General features: G+C 46.1%; 1 protein-coding gene across 1 annotated transcript in view; it reads right to left on the bottom strand.

Annotated features, from left to right (window-relative positions):
- SPAG1 (sperm associated antigen 1) overlaps positions 1–20812 on the bottom strand; it is a 180594-nt gene that overhangs the window by 35644 nt on the left and 124138 nt on the right. Inside the window, exons 15-16 of the mRNA XM_068237728.1 lie at positions 5581–5722; positions 2544–2670 (exon numbers count right to left, since the gene is read on the bottom strand). Coding sequence (XP_068093829.1) covers positions 2544–2670; positions 5581–5722 — 269 coding nt within the window. The remainder of the gene's footprint in view (positions 1–2543; positions 2671–5580; positions 5723–20812) is intronic.

Below are 20812 nucleotides of genomic sequence, written 5' to 3'. Positions count from 1 at the left end.
AGGAAAATCCCGGTTGTGTTGAGGCCAGGAAAGAAGGTTTGTGGTTGCTAGGGATCTCATCCAATGACGGCTTGTGCTTGGCATGAGCTGTGTACAGGAAGTGGCTCACGGCATGCCTCAGTAACAGTACGGCCACAATCTATGTACTTTCCAATTACACACAACATACTTTGTGTGAAGATGTAAAGAGGAACTTTAATGCAAAAGGTGAACTTCATCCCAATCAGTAGCTGATACCCCTCTTTCCCACAAGTAACCGTTAACTTTTCTCAAATAGATCAGCAGGGATGTCTGTGTGGCTGATATTGTGGTGAAACCCCTCCCACGGTGTGATGTCAGGGCCATGGCAATTTTCTTGTTGCCTTGTGGGAAATAACGACTGTGGCCAACTGCTAAGCAAGCAGTATCTCCCTCTCTGAATATATATATATATATATATATATATATATATATATATATATATATATATATATCGGTGTATATATATATATATACACAGTGGCTTGCAAAAGTCAAGGGGGCCGAATACTTTTGCAAGCCGCTACGTGTGTGTGTGTGTGTGTGTGTGTGTGTGTGTGTGTGTGTGTGTGTGTGTGTGTGTGTGTGTGTGTGTGTGTGTGTGTGTGTGTGTGTGTGTGTGTGTGTGTGTGTGTGTGTGTGTGTGTGTGTGTGTGTGTGTGTGTGTGTGTGTGTGTGTGTGTGTGTGTGTGTGTGTGTGTGTGTGTGTGTGTGTGTGTGTGTGTGTGTGTGTGTGTGTGTGTGTATGTATGTATGTATATATATATATATATATATATATATGTTCCAGAGGGGGTCAGCAGCTATCACAGGCCTCACGTTGGTGTGCAAGCAACTGGGGTAGCCCAATCCCCCAATATCGATAAAAGACAACGAGGAGTTGCAGCACACAGCTCTTTGTTTACTTAGAGCAAAGTATCAGTATACAAGTTGCAAACAGTTTTGGTCGTTCCCATCCTTTATCAATGCCCTTTATCAAATGTAGCTGTGTGCTGCAACTCCTCGTTGTCTTTTATATATATATACACGCATAAAATGAAAATCTGCACTTACCTGGGGCTTCCTCCAGCCCCCCATTTTTGCAATGTCTTGATTCCCCCCACTACTGTCTTTTGTTCCTATTAAGGTCAATGGGAACAGTGATGAAAGAAAACAAGCCATATACTTACCTAAGGAGAGGGAAGGCTCTGGGTCCTATAGAGCCTTCCCTCATCTCCTGGTGCCCGTTACAGCGCAGGATCCCCGTAGCAGCATTCGACCAATTTGGTCAAATGCTGCTGTCTCTGCCGCTGAAGGGAGGCTTCGGAATTCTTCAGGAGCCCTCTCTCACGCCCTCGACTCGACTTCTGAAGTCCCCCATGGCGGGGGATTCAAACGGGGAATCTAGCGCTACACGGAGGTCACTGGGAGAGTAGTGGGAAGGCTCATTAATGGCCCATACTCACGGGCTACAATTGTCGCCGCAACACGCGGCGCGCGCGTGTTGCGGCGACAGGTCACCCGTGAGTATGAGGTGTTGCACGGGCGCACACCCCGAACCGTCGCTCGTCGCTGATGTCGCCAGGCGATTGAACCGGTCAATTGCCTAGCGACAGTTGCCGCCGCAACTTCGCCGCAGCTGTCGCTAGTCCGCGTGTGTATGCGGACTAGCGACAGCAACCCCATAGCCGGCGCACTGAGTTTCCGGCGGGGAGGAGGAACGTCGGCGACAGCTTCCGTCCCGCCACTAGTCCCTCTTCCGCAGTGTGTATGCGGAGGGACGTGGCGACGAGCTGTCGCCGAACTGTCGCGCACACGCTCCCGTGTGCTAGTGACATGCAGTTTTTGTTGCCCGTGAGTATGGGCCATAAGACCCAGAGCCTTCCCTCTACTTAGAAAAGTATCTGGCTTTTTTTTTTTTCATCAGGACTCCCAAATGCTTTAAAGTGATACTTAAGTCAAATAAAAAAAAATGAGTTTTACTCACCTGTGGCTTCCCTCAGCCCCCTGCAGCTGTCCAGTGCCCTCGCAGCATCGCTCCGATCCTCCTGTCCCCGCTGGCGGCTCCTTCCGGTTTCGGCGACAGCCGCCGACAGGCTGGGAACGCGAGTGATTCTTCGCGGTCCCAGCCACAATAGCTCCCTCTATGCTGTTATTGCTGCAAGAAGGCCGCAATAACAGCATAGAGTGTGCTAGTGTGGCTGGGAACGCGAAGAATCACTCGCGTTCCCAGCCTGTCAGCGGCAGTCGCTGAAACCGGAAGCAGCCGCCGGCGGGGACAGGAGGATCGAAGCGATGTTGCGAGGGCACCGGACAGCTGCAGGGGGCTGAGGGAAGCCCCAGGTGAGTAAAACTCATTTTTTTTAATTTGACTTAAGTATCCCCTTAAGGAAGATAAACTTAGAATTACCGTGTGTGCCAGAACTGTGAATTCCCCCACAGCCACACCCAGCGATGTCACCACAACTTCACAGTCACAGCAGAAGTTGCCAGGGGGAGCATGAATACAGCAGCAATGTTTTGTCAGTTAATATCCCTTCATTTACCTCTAATCCTTTGTAGGCCTGCGCTCTCCTGTACAAAGCCTTGATGTTGGCAGGGTCCCGCTGCAGGGCGCAGTCACAGTCGTGTCTGGCCTCTTCATACTGGCACAGCTTCAGATAGCACAGAGCTCTGCAATAGAAAATGTAAGCTCAGCTCAAACTGGGCATTTGTTGGCCAAGCAAACCGTGCGTCCTTGTAAATCCCGAAACGCACGCAAAACAGAATGAGGCTGGTCTTATCTACAGGGCTTCACTAAATATCCTTAGCAGGTCACAGGTCTATTATCTTCTTGACATGTCTTGTAACATTTTGTGTCTGAAACAAAATATGCATTGTTTTTATTCATAAAGAGAGTCTGAAGCCTTTTAAAAATCCTCTTTTTATTAGACATTTATGAAAAGCAGTATCAGCCTGGCAAAAACGACGCATTCCCACGGCAGAACGAGGTAATTAAACCCCCCAATTCCCCAGAGCAAAATTCGGGGAGCGCTTCCATGTAGAGGCAGAGCTTTGTGCTGTAGCTCTGCCTCTACTCGCGTCAATCCTCACTGATTGCTGCCTCTCTCCGCCCCTCTCAGGCTTCTTTCACTGAGAAGGGGCGGGGAGAGGCGGAGATCCGAGCGGAGAATGACGCGACTGGAGGCAGAGCTACAGAGCTAAGCTCTGCCTCCCCGGGCAGCAAGATCCACGACCTGGAAAGTCGTGGAATTTTGCCCCGGTATTTGGGGGGTTTAATTACCTCGTTCTGCCACGGGAATACGGCGTTTTAGCTAGGCTGATACTGCTTTAGATAAATGTCTAATAAAAAGAGTATTTTTAAAAGTCTTCAGACTCTCTAACTGAAGTGAGAGGGATATTAAAGAGAACCCAAGGTGAGAGTGATATAGAGGCTGCCATATTTGTTTCCTTTTAAAGCGGAATTGTAAACAGTTAAAAAAATAAGAGTTTCACTTACCTGGGCTTTCTGCCAGCCCCTGCAGCCGACCTGTTCCCCCGCAGCCACTCACCGATGCTCTTATCCCACGTTACGGCTTACTTTCACTTTGTGCAGCTCGGGAGACGTTCCTGTAGCCGGACGTGTACTGCGCAGGTGCAGTATAGATTTTCTCATACTGCGCCTGCGCAGAGCACGCCTGGCTGCAGGAACGCGTACTAGGATACATGTGGCCAGGTGCAATGGAGGTCTACTTACAAGTCGACCTCCCTTACCGGAAACAAAGTGAGCGGCGGCGGGGGAACGGAGGATCGGTCCAGGACTCCGAGGGCACAGGTCGACTGCAGGGGGCTGGCAGAAGCCCCAGGTAAGTGAAACTCTTATTTTTTCAGCACTTTACAGTTCCGCTTTAAACAATACCAGTTGCCTGGCAACCCTGCTGATCTATTTAGTGTCTGAAGTACACCAAAAACAAGCATGCAGCTAATCTGGTCAGGTCTGACAATATTGTCACAAATACCTGATTTGCATATGCTTGTTCAGGGTCTATGGCTGAAAGTGTTAGAGACAGAGGATCAGCAGGACTGCCAGGCAACTGGTATTGCTTAAAAGGAAATAAATATTGCAGCCTCCATTTAACGCTCACCTTGGGTTCACTTTAAAGGGATACTGTAGGGGGGTCAGGGGAAAATTAGTTGAACTTACCCGGGGCTTTTAATGGTCCCCCGCAGACATCCTGTGCCCACGCAGCCACTCACCAATGCTCTGGCCCCGCCTCCTGTTCACTCTTGGAATTTCAGACTTTAAAGTCTGAAAACCACTGCGCCTGCGTTGCCGTGTCCTCAATCCCACTGATGGCACCAGGAGCGTACTGCGCAGGCCCAGTATGGTCTGTGCTCGCGCCGTGCGCTCCTGGTGACATCAGGGGAAGCGAGGACACGGCAACACAAGCACAGTGGTTTTCAGACTTTAAAGTCTGAAATTCCAGAAGTGAACAGGAGGCGGGGCCAGAGCATCGGTGAGTGGCTGCGTGGGCACAAGATGTCTGTGGGGGACCATTAGAAGCCCCGGGTAACTTCAACTCATTTTCCCCCGACACCCCTACAGTATTCCTTTAAGGTGGTGGGGTGCAGGTACTGTCAAATATATACATGTGGAGCATAGGTATAAAATATCACTTTGTTTTCAGCTGACATACTGTGGTGTTAAACTGGGTGAAATGTGAATTGCACACAGGCTCCTAGAATACAACCCTAATGCCCATTTTGTGCTCCCTGTATATGAATGCTAAAAGCATTGTGAATGCCAAAATCCATGCTACTCTCATGGAGGTTGTGGGTTCTGATCTAAATGGCTGAGTCTGACATATTGTGCCCCAGGCTCCACCCTGCCTTGCAGCCAAGTTAGGTGGAGCAAGTCAACCACCCAAAATATCACTGAACACAGAAGGATTGAAATCTTGCCTGGGAGCTATGAAAGCACACCTTATGCTGCCACACCTTGTACATTCGCTTCGGACATTAATATTTGTTGACAAACTTTCATGAGATTTAATCAAGTATTTAGGTTAGTCATGAAGGACTTATTAGCTGCTCTTGCCAGTCACCTGACTTCATGCTGATAACATATGCCGAATAACAGCTCCAAAGTGTGCATTGCAATATGAAATATTATAGTTCCTCAATACAGAGGATTACTTCAACTCAACTAAACTCAAAAGTGAACATGGCAAATTCTCACAGCTATCATGTTGATTGGTGTAGCTATAGGCGTTACCTTTCAAACTGAAACTTTTAATTTCATCAACAGTCTGTGTATGTAGCACAGTTTGCTGCGACTATTGTATATGGCATATTCCTCTTATCTCACCTATTGGTGTATAAGGTACATTCCTCAGGAACAGTACCTCACGCAATGGTGTATGTGGCCTATACCTGTCGGTAAGCATGCCTCACCCATTGACACATATGCTACATTCCTAGGGTGTTTCACCTGCTGGTATTTACGACTGTGCCTTACCTGCTGGTATAAATGGTATAGCCCTATGGATCATGTGCCTTTATCTATTAGTGTATATGGTACATTCCTGTGGATATGAGTCTTACCTGTTGGTATATATGGTACATTCCTCTGGATCTATCTGTAAGCACTCTGTGTATTTCCTCACGGCCTCTTTATATTGACTTTTCTTCACATAATCATTTCCTTCCTTTTTCAAAGACAGGAATGTCTCTTCAGTGGATTTACCTGGAAACACAAACCATATTATCTCATGTAACCTTCTCATGTTACCTTGCACAGGTTAAAGCAGAACTATATTCAAATAAACAATAATGCAAGTACATATAGCAGAGTCACAGAAGTAATAAATGTTTAAAGATATTCTTCAGGCTGAAATATAAACACATTTTTAAAATCCCACTATCCAGCCATCAAGATCAAAGCAGGGCTTTCTGCGCCTGCTAAGGCTTGGCGCGGCTATAGCAGTAATGCGATTGCCGGACCCCGAAATTAAGTATTCCTCTGAGTTGCCATGGTTCAGAGGGGGGAACAGTATTTCCCCCCCCCCCCGAATTTTTGTGGCAGCAGGGTGAGCGGTCACTCGGCTCATCCTGCGCCCAAAAGCCCTGGCGCTAAGACGTCATGTCCAAAGGATCACGTCACATCAAGATGGCAGCTGAAGTATGCATTAACCTCCATAGCGGTAATCATGAGTTCAACTCGGGGTGGAAAAAACATGCCAGGAGCGGTAATCCCGAGCTGAACTTGTGGTAGCCACCGTGAGGTCTATGCAGAGTATAGCGCGCAGCAGGCGTTTTTAACTCACCTCCCAAGAGATCCCGACTTCAGCTGCCATTCATCTTCCTCTCCTCTGAGGCTCTGCTTCCCCTTAGTGAGATCGCCGTCTGTCGTCATGACGATAGCCGGCAATCTCACTATAGGGTTACAGCGCCACCCGAATGACGGAGTGAAAACAGCAGCGCTGGATCCCAGGGAGGTGAATGAGTTCTGGGCTGCTGTGGCAGCAAGCTTTTTTCCAGGTTTTAGGATCTAAAAGCATGCAAAAAATTTGCACCGCTTTTAGACCCTAAAATCCCGAAATAACCATAACGTCAAGGGGGTTAAAGGGAACCTTAAAAGAGGGGTATGGATGTTTCCTTTCATACCCACGTCGGATTTTTACAAACGACCGGTTGTTTGGACATTTGAATGTCCGTTCGTTTGGACGTCACATCAGGTGTGTGTAGGGTTGGTCGTTCAGCTGAAACGTCCAAACGACCAGTCGTTTAGAAAAATCTGATGTGTTTACGAGCATTTAAACAATACCAGTTGCCTGGCAGTCCTGCTGATCTCTTTGGTTGCAGTAGTGGCTGAATCACACGCCTGAAACAAGCATGCAGCTAATCTAGTCTGACTTCAGTCAGAGCACCTGATCTGCATGCTTGTTGAGGGGCTGTGGCTAAAAGTATTATAGACACAGGATCAGCAGGAGAGTCAGGCAACTGGTATTATTTTAAAAGGAAAAATCCATATCCTTCTCTGCAGGCACGTGCGGGGGGGGGGGGGGGGGATGAATAAATGTATAACAAATTCCAGGGCACAAAAGGGTGAGAGAGCCCTGCCCTTGTGAGCTTACAATCCAAAGGATCTAAAGGGTTTGCTCTGAAAACGTCATATTGTCAGAAAATCCACAACAAAAACTGGTTTTAATCAGAAGAGAAGAGTTAGAATTATTCCTGATTATATCTCACAAGGTGCTGTACAAAAATATTCAACAACGGAGCAATCTGGATAAAAGCATAGCAACAGAGCAAATTTGTACTAAGTAGAGGAGGTACCTCACCATGGTGAAAGAGTTTAGTATGGAATGCCTTTGCATGCAAATCATTTGGGAAGCAAAAATCCTCCATCAGTGCAACAGAATGCAATTTTTATGCAAAATAGTGCAACTGAATGAAATTTTCATGCAAGTTGTTTTTATCAGTACTAGAAATCCACGTATTAAATGAAGTTAAGGGTCCCCCTCTAGTTTAGAGGAGATAGTGTGGTCAGTTCAGTCCATACATAATTTGGTACTGCAGTTTGAATGCCCATACTGTGCCTTTAACCTGCCTGGCGTTCTATTAAGATCGCCAGGCAGGCTGCGGGAGGGTTTTTTTTTAATAAAAAAAAAACTATTTCATGCAGCCAACTGAAAGTTGGCTGCATGAAAGCCCACTAGAGGGCGCTCCGGAGGCGTTCTTCCGATCGCCTCCGGCGCCCAGAATAAACAAGGAAGGCCGCAATGAGCAGCCTTCCTTGTTTTGCTTACATCGTCGCCATGGCGACGAGCGGAGTGACGTCATGGACGTCAGCCGACGTCCTGACGTCAGCCGCCTCCAATCCAGCCCTTAGCGCTGGGCGGAACTTTTTGTTCCGGCTACGCTGGGCTCAGGCGGCTGGGGGGACCCTCTTTCGCCGCTGCTCGTGGTGGATCGCCGCAGAGCGGCGGCGATCAGGCAGCACACGCGGCTGGCAAAGTGCCGGCTGCGTGTGCTGCTTTTTATTTGAGCCAAATCGGCCCAGCAGGGCCTGAGCGGCAGGCTCCGGCGGTACTGGACGAGCTGAGCTTGTCCAGACCGCCCAGCAGGTTAATTTGCTGCCCGGCTTCTGCAGACTATTTACAGAGACACTGAAGCGAAAAAAAATGTATGATACAATGAATTGGTTGTGTAGTACGGATAATTACTAAAACATTAGAAGCAAAGAAAATATCCTCATATTTTTATTTTCAGTTATATAGTGTTTTTTATAACATTGCATAATTCTCTAATATGCAGTTTCCCCACTACTCAACATTCCAAATAATTTTTACAGAGCAGACTGAGAACTTTTGAACTGTTCTGAACTGTTCTCTGCAGAAGAAAAAAGCCTGACAGCTGAGATATAAAACTACAGATAACAGAGCTCTCTGCCACTTTGAAAGTGGAGCTGAATGGCTTGTTTTGCATAGATAACAACTAGAGTTTCTTAACTCTTCCTGTACTGGAAACCATATTAGACTTATGTCTCTGCTCCCAATGTTTTATTTCTTAGCTGTACTACACATACAAATCATGATATCATATTTTTTTTCGCTTCAGTGTCTCTTTAAGAGGCAAATGCTGCTTGGAAGTGAGCTCTTACCTATTTTGTGTACTAAGTAAACATGAATGGAGCAGACATCAAATATAGCAAAACCAAGATACAGTCGACCCTATAAGCCTCGTACATACAAATGAGGCATGTTGTCTGGCGTAGAACCGGATCCGATCCCTTAAACGACATTGCAGGGCCAAGGCTAAACAGACGTGTCCCTAGCCTGTAGGCTAGTGATGTATTCTGTTGCTATGCAGGAGAGTGTAGGATTGACCGGCATCGGGGACTGTGTACAAAGCTATAGTATATGGTGATAAGGGGTGTACTGTATACTAGAGGCAATGGGGGAAGGCTGAAAAGCTGTATATAAGAATTATTGGATTGATTCACAAATGTAATCATGAATTACCAGCATCTCTTCTTATCTGTTGCAGGAATTCTCTCTCATAATTCGTCTTATCTCATGAATGATCTCTCCTTATCTCTATTATCTCATGAATTACCTTTCCTTATCTGGTATATTTTTATGAATTAACTGTCCTTATCTGTTTTTATCTCGTCTATAAATCCTTTAAAGCACCCAAAACGCAAAAAAAACAAAAAACAAGGACACTTTCTTCACTGCGGAATCCCGAGGTACATGTGTGACAAACAATGGAGGCACTGTGGCACATACCTTACGTGACCACTAGAGGCCTCTAGAATTTGGCCTCTACATTAAAGGAGAACTGTAGTGAGAGGTATATGGAGGCTGCCATATTTATTTCCTTTTAAGCAATACCAGTTGCCTGGCTATTCAGCTAATCCTCTGCCTCTAATACTTTCAGCCATAGGCCCTGAACAAGCATGCAGCAGATCAGGTGTTTCTGACAAATTTAGACAGATATGACAAGATTAGCTGCATGCTGGTTTCTGGTGTGATTCAGACACTTCTTTAGGCAAATAGACCATCAGGGCTGCCAGGCAACTGGTATTGCTTAAAAGGAAATAAATATGGCAGCCTCCATATCCCTCTCACTACAGTTCTCCTTTAAGTCACAAGAAAATGTATTCTTATGTAATGAAGACTCCAGCTTTTAACTTAGCTGTAGGGATAGCAGTGGTTCCTGGATGTTTGATTTGCATGAAAGCATTTGCATGTGAAGATGGAAAGGGTTAACTGATTTTGCTGTTTGTTGATCACACCCCCTTCGGCACCTCCCTAATAACTTATTTAAATATTCTAACTTGAGGTTAAGAGTCTGGATTCTGTTATTTCTTTTCTTGTAACTTATCCTTTTGGCCAGGGTTTAAAGAGACTCTGAAGCGAGAATAAATCTCGCTTCAGAGCTTATATTCAGCAGGGGCATGTGTGCCCCTGCTAAAACGCCGCTATCCCGCGGCTAAACGGGGGTCCCTTCACCCCCAACCCCCCCCCCCCCCCCTGCAAAATCAACGACCAACTTGGTCGTAAATTTTGCTCTTCCTGGAGGCAGGGCTAACGGCTACAGCATGCCTCTCAGCGCGTCTATCAGACGCGCATCGCCGCCTCTCCCCCGCCCCTCTCAGTGAAGGAAGACTGAGAGGGGCGGGGGAGAGGCGGAGGTACGCGTCTGATAGACGCGCGGGAGGCAGGTCTGCGGCGGTTAGCCCTGCCCCAATGCGGAAGCACTCCCCGGCTGTACGGAGGGGATTTGGGGGGATCAGGGACTCCCGTTAAGCCGCGGGATAGCGGCGTTTTAGCAGGGGCACACATGCCCCTGCTATCTATGAGGTCTGAAGCGAGATTTATTCTCGCTTCACTCTCTTTAATGCAGTGCACTCCCTTATTTCTGCGTCTGTAACCATTGTCAGCACACACACAGCTTATGGTGGTGTGTGTATGGTGCACATGGATGTATTTAGTTAGCTCCCTTGAGGGATTCGTTTGATAAACTATCTGTCTCGAGAAAGGATAGCAGGATATGTGCTCTTAGTCTTTAAATAGGTTGATGCACTGAATACTTGCACTATGCATGTTATGGGGCTGGAGTTTGGACACATATGAACTCTGAGGAGCCTCTATGCAGCGTATATTCCTAAAGGCACGTACATACGCACGCTGTACTTTTTCAAACTACGGGTCCGTCAGATCTGGGTGGTCGTTCTGACGACAGTTGCATGTGAGTACAAGCTGTCGCAGACTGATAAGACGGTTTTTGACTGATCCGCCAGCAGCAGCTTCCAGTATGCTGATAATGATGGGGAAAGGCGGGGCTATCTGTATCATGGTCGATTTGTCCATACATCTAATGTATACCTTTATTTTTGTGTGACTTAATAAATGGTATTCTTTCTTCTCACTTCATCCCAATCAGTAGCCGATACCCCCTTTCCCATGAGAAATCTTTCACTTTTCTCAAACAGATCATGAGGGGGATCTGTATGGCCTATAATGTGTTGAAACCCCTCCCACACTGTGATGTCAGGTCCATGGTGCTGACATCACACTGTGGGAGCCTTGTTGCATTGTGGGAAATAACAGCCGTTTCCAACGGCCAAGAAAGCAAGCAGCATCTCCTTCCACTGACATCACATGCCAGCAGTAAAAATGTCACCATGTGATAAATGTCAGAATGTAAATCAGGAAGATTTTACAATTGGCAAACACTGACTAAATCATCTATACATAATTATTGTAAAAATTAAGCACTTTTGTTCATTACGTTATTTTCACTGGAGTTCCTCTTTAAACAGCTCATGTGAATGTTAAGTCCATGACCTTTACTCGCAGTGTCACTCAGAGTATTCACTTAAAGTTCAAAGGTCTTTATTTCTTTTGCTTCTTTGAAATAGCCTTTCAAAACCACCAAGCCAGGTACACCCATACAAGAACAGTTGTCCGGCAGGGATCGGAACTCGACCTTGCGGGACAGAGGCTGTACAGAGGCCTTGCAAGCCTTAAGGCTAGTGAAGTGTCCTGTTGCTATGCAGGGAGAAGGGCCAACAGAGTGGCACATGATGGAGCAGGCAAGGTGAGAGGAGAGAACAATGCCGCGACCAACCGCCAGGCTGATCACTGGCCAAGGCACCAAAGAGGTTGGTGGTTACTGTACACACACTAGTGGCAGAAATAGCCCCTGATCTGCTGAAAAACATCTAGACAGCATACAAAGCCTAAAGGTGCGTACACACGTCAGATAAAAGTCTTTGGAAAATGAAAGATCACAGACCAATTTTACCCCCTTTCATGTAGTATGAGAGCCATACTCTACACAGTCTATTCTATGGAGCTGAACTCTCCGTCAGATAGAAATCTTTGCAAGATGCTGCACACACAGATGCTGTACACATGCAACAGATCAGTATCTGCAAAAGATCTGTTCCTGCAAAAGATCCATTCCTGCAAAATGCGTTCATAGTCTATGATATCTGCAGATCCCATACACACCTTGTTTAATGGACATTCATCTGCAGATCAGACAATTATCTGCCGATCTGAAGATCCAACCTGCTGGATCTGATTTACAGATAATTGTCTGTTAAACAAGGTGTGTATGAGATCTGCAGATATAGACTATGAATGCGTTTTGCAGGAATGGATCTTTTGCAGGAACAGATCTTTTGCAGATACTGATCTGTTGCATGTGTACAGCGGTCTTTGTGTGCAGCATCTTGCAATGATTTTTATCTGATGGGGAGCTCAGCTCCATAGAATAGACTGTGAAGGTATGGCTCTCATACTACATGGAAGGGGATAAAATTGGTCTGTGATCTTTCATTTTCCAAAGACTTTTATCTGACGTGTGTACCAACCTTTAGTGTCAGGTTTTTTTGTTTGTATTTTTTAAAAAGAGGGCTGGCACTGAGACAATGTTCTTCTCAGTGTCCTATAATAATGCACAGTACAGAAGTAGTAGTTACTCAATGCAGGCTATGGAGCTGGGAGGCTGGACAAATACTTATGTACGAGAGAAATTTGACCCACATCCCTGTGAATATGCGTAACTAACAAATCTCACATATCGAGGTGTTGTGTTTATTTGCCTGCTTTCTGTGAGTTTGAGCGGAGGTCCCTTTAAAGGGAGTCTCATTCTATAATAATGCACTCCGTGTAGGGTCACACTTTTGAAATAATTCTTGAGCTTTTCCCTATGTATCTCCCCTATTCAGTTTTATGATACACCACATTACTGATCCTTGATGACGTTTTATTTATTATATATTTAAAAAGTGCTGCCCCTTAGAGTGCCTCATGATTTAATCTCTATTATATTTGTATATTCCTGTAATTAGTCCTATGTTCATCGCAGCCTATGTCTACTTTTGGGGAGTCAACCCACTTGTGTGTTTTTGGGATGCGTGAAGAAACCGGTGTGCCCAGAAGAAATCCACGCACAGGGAGAACATACAACCCCCATGCAGATTTGAACAAGGGAATACAAGGTGTTCCAGCTACCACGCTGCCATCTTGCCACCCAGACATTTGAGGTGCTTTCTGAATGCATCTCGCTAGATTGTTGGCCAATGTGACCGAATAGTTTGCAAAGTCTGCTTTTGAATGGTTTGGTTCCAATGGTAATGTTGGTATAATTGGAGTGGTTTCTTGCTAGTTAGGTTGTGTCTAATGCTGGGAATACACAATGAGATTTTTCAGTTCATTTACTGTCCGATCTTATTTTCGATCGTTTCTCTGATCGATTTTCTTATCAATATCCATTCACTTCTATGAGAAATCCAGGGCTGTGGAGTCGGTACAAAAATCTTCCGACTCCGCCTCCTCAGTTTCTGAGACCACGACTCCGACTCCGGGTACCCAAAATTGCTCAGACACCGACTCCTCGACTCCGACTCCTTAGTCTAATACTTAACAGGGCTGTGGATGTTGTACAAAAATCATGCGACCCCGACTCCTCAGTTTCTGAAACCACGACTCCAACTCTGACTCCGGGTGCCCAAAATTGCCCCGACTCCAACTCCACAGCCCTGGAGAAATCGACCAGAAAAACGATTGAAAATAAGATCGGACATGTCGAAAATTATCTATCAAACCATCTATCTGCTGAAAAAAAACTTATGGTGTATTCCCAGCATAAGGCCAGAGGTCTAATGCTGGGCATGCACTGTAGATATTTTGTTATCAATCGAGCCACTGATGGCTCGATTGATAATTTCCGACAGGTCCGATCACCGTGTGGATCGATTCCCCGCTCGATAACCGCGGGCGGACAATAGCTTAAATCGAGCGGAAGATAAGGAAGCGCCCGCGGGGACGAGCAGGAATCGATGCGGGGACGCGGCGGGAGTCGATCCGGCGGCTAATCGAGCCACCGGATCTAACAGTGTGTGCGCAGCATAAGGTTATCTGAAAGCCAAAATTGGTGGCTTTGAAAATATTTATTTTAGTCATCCATTTAGAATATACTGTAAATCTTTTACTTTGATGTATATCTTCTATTACCCAGTGGCGTAGCTTAGGAGCTGTGGGCCCCGATGCAAGTTTTACAATTGGGCCCCTAAGCACTCTAGACATAACAATTGATACAGTGCACCAAAACCTGCCAATGGCAACTACAGTACCAGAGGTGCAAGAAGGGGATGGGGAACACTGTTATTGATCACTACTATTCAAAGTATCTAAAAAAGTTATTATTTTGAACACAGGACCAATCGAGAGCTTATACTGAAATTGAGGGAGGGCCCCTCTGGCTCAAGGGCCCCGATGCGGTCGCTACCTCTGCACCCCCTATTGCTACGCGCCTGCTATTAACAGAATGTACGTTACAGTTTGTGATATGTGTGTATCTGTCCTGGGCTGTGGAGTCACAGTAATTTTGGGTACTTGGAGTCGGAGTAGAAGGTTTCATACATCGAGTAATCCAATGATTTTGGGATCCACTCCATAGCATTGCAAGGGCTGTGGAGTCAAAGCAATTTTGGGTACCTGGAGTCTGAGTCGGTGGTTTCATAAGCTGAAGAGTCAGTCGGATGGTTTTTGTACCGACTCCACAGCCCTGTATCACCCCCTTGTATTGCAAAAGTTTTCCTGCTGGGGTCTTAATGCTACATTTGAGCTGATGTTCAAGTTTGTTGTCCTGCAGCTTTTTGCTAGAAATGTTCTGCCAGGACTCAGAGGTGTTTATTTCTGTCTTCTGGATCAGAACATATCTGGTGGCCTGACTGCTCACCTGGTGTGCTGGGGATGAAAGCTAGTATTGTGGAGGTAGCTGTATCTGATGAGTTTAATTTGCCATCCTCAACAAATGCCCCGATGTCTAATGCTGGAAATATACAATGAGATTTTTCAGCTGATTTACTGTCCGATCGATTTTCTGATCGATTTCCATTCACTTCTATGATAAATCGATCAGAAGAACAATCAGAAATCAGATCGGACCGGTCGGAAATTATCGAACCATCTATCTGCTAGAAAATCTCATGGTGTATTCCCAGTATTAGAATTGTGTAGAGTAGTCAATTTTTAATCTGATGGATAAATGAAAAGTGCTAAGAGTTGCACTTTTTTTTTAGTTCTTTGTATTAAGCTATCAATATAAAAAAATGTCATCAATGTAACAATAGGAAGTACTTTGTGTGTTTTGCAAAGTGGTGTTGAGAAATGAAATGGGCTGCCCTATTTCCTCATACCCTTTACACCACATTTTCTAAACTTTAACGGTTCAAACTGGTGTAGTTTGTGGCTCCTTTCAAGCAAGTCAAGTCACACAATATCACCGCATCCCGCCACAGAAGCAATGGTCCTAACATAGAAGTGCGTTAACAGTACCACAAGCATTGTCAGTGAGGCCTATTTTCATTGTTGTGTAGGCTGAACCGTGCAGTGGAAACATACGGTGCGACTTTTCAGGACTAGTACGACTGTAGAATAAATGCATTGTAGCAAGTGTGGAAAAGAGCCTTACCCACATTGGCCTCAATTCACTAAACGTTATCAAACGTTTGATAATTTACCTCATGGGTAAAATCTAATTTTGAATTCACTAAGGTGTTATATATTTATCAAGTGTTTTATCGATAAAATGTTCAATAAATCTATAACACTTTAGTGAATTCAAAATTAGATTTTACCCATGAGGTAAATTATCAAACGTCCGATAAAGTGTTTGATAAAGCTTAGTGAATCGAGGCCATGGTGTTACAAACTCCTGATTTCTTATTTGTGATTGGCCAGTGTCCTCTATTCATTAAGCTGCACTGCTAAACCAACGCAGCAAATTGAGCGCTGTAGTGCTGCGTACTGTGCGCTGCTAACTTACGCCCGCTCATTTCTAAGTACCAGCTGCTCCTTTAATCCCACCCTCATCCCCGTTGGGTCCAGTGTCTTTATAGGACGTGATCCCTGCACTTTGTTTGGCCCAATAGGCTGCCTGTCACGTGATTTGTGTGTCTTTGTGTTACGGTGGGGTGTGGCAGGGGCATCCCATCCCCACTGCAATGCAAAAATTAGATGTGAAACTGTCCAGAACCTTTGTGTAAATTTTGTTTCCCACATCACTCTATGCCGCTCACAAGTACAGTAACGTTAAACTCAAGCTAAGCATGTCTATTTACTGACAGACTGACTTGTTTTTCCTATATAAACTCCTATTGGGCATTTATATGATTATATCAGGATTATGTTTGGTTGGTTGATCCACAAGAAACGGTTCCTCATATTTTGGACTCCTGCAGAGAGCTTGGTTTTGATACCCTGTTGGTGAAATAAAGGTGTATGCAGGTCTTGCACCTTCTCCGCAGGCAGGGAGATGTCCCGCTGTGTGCTGGCCACTTCAGGGAGCATCTAACAACCAGCTGTTGTAGGGTGCAGTACACACATCCAATTTTAATTGAACAATGATTCGCCAGTTTTACCACTTCCATGTACTATAAGGGTCAACAGAAATACTGTGAGAAGATTGTGCAGATAAGATCTTATAGTACATGGAAGTCATAAACTTGGCCAACCCAAACTGGATGTGTGTACACCCCCTTACCCTGGGTGGCAGTCAATATTCCAAGAGAAGAGGTTCACAGCAGATGGCTCCTAATCTGTGATTCTTATATAAGATGTGTAAAAGTTCTTTGGCCACCTTTCTTCAAGCAAATTGAGATTTTCTTTTTTTTATTACAAAACTTGTAAACTGTGCAGGCTTTTTGGTGGAGCAGCAGGCATTTACTTACCGTACCTACGGTGGGCTGCACCATAGCCCCCGGCCTATATGGAGGCCTCCATTTTCTATGTCCCCATGCTGCATGTTTCCGCAGTTTTCTCCAATGTCCCTGGCTGCCATCATGCATGCTGGGGACTCCCAATGTATGTTGGGAGGGGCGTAGTTTCCATTAATGTGATTACATCTCCCGGCATGCCTCACACGTCCCCGGCATGAATCGCAGTAGCCAGGATATTACTGCAGGCATTTTATCATGCAGCATAGAGACAGAAAATGGATGCATCCATATAGATAAGGGGGGATATGGAGCAGCCATCATTGCTACGTAAATGCCTGCTGCACCCCCAAAAGCCAACACAGTTTACAAACCTCCTTTAGGGGGATTCGTTTTCTGAAGTTAGCAGCACCCATGACCTCAGTGTGCTTGCAAACCTCCAGACATGGGCTGTAAGTGACAACCAGTGGTACCCAGGCCTTCTCATGGTTCTGGAGATGCGGTTTGCTTTCCTGATTTGAGTATTAGAAGGCTGTATCCTTGTTTAACCTCCTGAGCGATAATCCCGAGCTGAGCTCGGGGTATATCGCTCAGGAGGATTTCTCAGGTCCTGGTGGGCCGATTTGCATAATTTTTTTTTTGTTCCACGCAGCTAGCACTTTGCTAGCTGCGTGTAACTTCCAATCGCCGCCGATCCGCCGCGCAGCCCCCCCCCCTCCCGACCCCTTGCGCAGCCTGGCCAATCAGTGCCAGGCAGCGCTGAGGGGTGGATCGGAACTCCCTCTGACGTCACGACGTCCATGACGTCGGTGACATCATCCCGCCCCGTCGCCATGGCGACCGGGGAAGCCCAGAAGGAAATCCCGTTCTGAACGGGATTTCCTGCTTACTCTGATCGCCGAAGGCGATCGGAGTGGATGGGAGGATGTCGCTGCGGCTATCATGTAGAGAGCCCTGGGCTCGCTACATGATTTAAAGAATAAAAAATTTAAAAAAATAGTGCTGCGCCACCTCCTGGGCGATATAATTGTATCGCCCAGAGGGTTAATAATTACAAAAAGGGGCAGTTAAGAGCTTTGGGAACTTCATTAATGTGCAATGTGGCGCCACTTTTATTAGTCTCCCACAGTGCAATGCAGAGTGGCACAGGGAGCGATTGATATTTACCTGAACCAGACACAGGATCAGCTCTCCTCTTCCACCACCGAGCGACTCAGTAATGCTGACATCCTCCTTCGGGTCCCGTCCAAGATATAACGTGATTGCATCCTGAAGGAGGATGTCAGCATTGAAGAGCCGATCTCTCCTCTTCCACCACTGAGCGGCGATTTAATGCCGACATTCTCCTTCGGATCCCCGTCACATGATATGATGCGATTGGGTCCCAAAGGAGGATGTCAGCATTACAGCGTGACTGAGCGGCACTGTAATACTGAAAGCCTCCTTCGGTGGATGATGTCAGCATTATATTTATAGCGCCGCTCGGTGGTGGAAGAGGAGAGACGATCCTGGGGGTGGAAGGATAGAGTTGATCTGACAAGGAAAGAGCCGGTCCTGCGTCTGGATCGGGGAAATATGAAGTGCTGCATCCACCGCTCTGGATGGTGCTGAGGGAGGCAGCCCGAGTTTAGCCGGCTGAAGCAGCCCTGCCCGAGTTATCTAAAACAAGATATCTTGGGTGGGGCAGTTTAAAGCTTGAAAGTACTCTAGGTGACCACTCCTGTATATCACATCCAACTATGGCTGCACCTTAACCACTTCTCTGACCAGAGACTGCTGGTACCGTAAAACGCCGCCTCCTGACAAATCGCCACACATACCCACTGCTCTCGATGCTGTCCCATCACTGCAGGCTCCTCTTTCTGCAGTCTCTATGATGGCAGAGCGCTGTCAGCCGGTCAGGAGCCGCATTCATTGGCTCTCGACACTACCTATCAATGGGAGCCAATGTGTTTGGACGTAGATTCGTACTGCTTCGGTCCGGAAGCAGTTAAGGTGGCCATACATCAGGCACCTTAGCGGCCGATCGACTGTCCGATTTGATTATTATAATCAGATTGGATGAAAATCGGTGCTGCCAAGAGTATGTCTGATCGAGGATGCAACCAATTTTGGGCTGAAATTGGTCACATGCATTGATCAGACATGCTGCAAGATGTAGGGCCAACACACCTGATCGGATCAGGACATGCGATATTGGGACGAGCGACGAGTGCAACGGAACCATCAGTGCTGTCCACCCAGAGTAAAGTGTAAGTATACTTTACCTGTCGGTGTCCACTGCTGGCTCCAGGCTCCGTCCACATACACGCGTCCCACGTGGTTGACGGCATATTATGTGGGAGCGTGTGACATGTTACATTGGGGGAGGGTGGCGGATGGGTCGTCACAAGGCCGATTACCGAGAGATTTCAAACTGAAATCAATCATGAATCGGCCTCCGGCATATGAACAGGCAACAGATCTCTCTTTGTTCAGATTCGATCAGAGAGAGATCGGTCTTTTGGTTGATCGGCCCATACATTGTCTGATGTATGGGCACCTTTATAGCTTGGCTGAGGGTTACAGAAGTCTTTACGTGTTTGGGATTGGATGTCATTCCTGAAATATGTGGGTCAGTCTGTAGGTTTATGGTACATCCTGGGTTTTACGATCCTTTCGGTACAGGTCAGTCTTCACAAGGTATGTGAGTAATTCACTGGCAATGTTATGTATGGCACAACTGTAAACCTACCAAGACAAGGCCGTCCACTTAAACTCACAGGCCGAACAAGGAAAGGGCTGATCAGAAATGCAGTCAAGAGGCCCATGGTGACTCTGGACGAGCTGCAGAGGTCTACAGCTCAGGTGGGGGAATCTGTCCTTCGGACAACTATTAGTCGTGCACTGCACAAAGTTGGCCTTTATGGAAGAGTGGCAAGAAGAAAGCCATTGTTAACAGAAAGCATAAGAAGTCCCGTTTGCAGTTTGCCACAAGCCATGTGGGGGACACAGCAACCATGTGGAAGAAGGTGCTCTGGTCAGATGAGACCAAAATTGAACTTTTTGGCCAAAATGCAAAACACTGTGTGGTGGAAAACTAACACTGCACATCACTCTGAACACACCATCCCCACTTTCAAATATGGTGGCGGCAGCATCATGCTCGGGGGGTGCATCTCTTCAGCAGGGACAGGGAAGCTGGTCAGAATTGAAGGGAAGATGGATGGAGCCAAATACAGGGCAATCTTGGAAGAAAACCTCTTGGAGTCTGCAAAAGACTTGAGACTGGGGCGGAGGTTCACCTTCCAGCAGGACAATGACCCTAAACGTAAAGCCAGGGCAACAATGGAATGGTTTAAAACAAAACATATCCATGTGTTAGAATGGCCCAGTCAAACTCCAGATCTAAATCCAATCGAGAATCTGTGGAAATATCTGAAAACTGCTGTTCACAAACGCTGTCCATCTAATCTGACTGACCTGGAGCTGTTTTGCAAAGAAGAATGGGCAAGGATTTCAGTCTCTAGATGTGCAAAGCTGGTAGAGACATACCCTAAAAGACTGGCAGCTGTAATTGCAGCAAAAAAGGTGGTTCTACAAAGTATTGACTCAGGGGGCTGAATAATTACGCACACCCCACTTTGTGGTTTGTTTTTTTTTGTTTTTTTTAATGTTTGGAATCATATATGATTTTCCTTTCACTTCTCATGTGTACACCACTTTGTGTTGGTCTTTCACGTGGAATGCCAATAAAATTGATTCAGGTTTGTGGCAGTAATATGACAAAATGTGTAAAACTTCAAGGGGGCCGAACACTTTTGCAAACCACTGTAGATACAATTGTTTATTACATTTGTTTATTTTCACCTCAGGTGTTCTTTAAATCTTTTAGAAGTTAGCAAATAAATTGCATTTCAATTCCCAACTTTCTGCTTAACTGACGATTAAGCTAGAACTGGTTCAGTTTGGAAGATGAAGACAAGACACATAATATTTAGATAGCGATTTTCTCCTGGCGGACTCAAAGCGCTTTAGAGCTGCAGCCACTTAGGGGGCGATCTACGGGCAACTAGGAGCATTAGAGATTCTTGCCCAAAGACTCCTTATGGTTTT

The sequence above is a fragment of the Hyperolius riggenbachi genome, chromosome 5 (genome assembly GCF_040937935.1).
Source record: "Hyperolius riggenbachi isolate aHypRig1 chromosome 5, aHypRig1.pri, whole genome shotgun sequence".
Taxonomy (NCBI): Eukaryota; Metazoa; Chordata; class Amphibia; order Anura; family Hyperoliidae; genus Hyperolius; species Hyperolius riggenbachi.
This window is presented reverse-complemented; position numbering and strand designations above follow the sequence as displayed.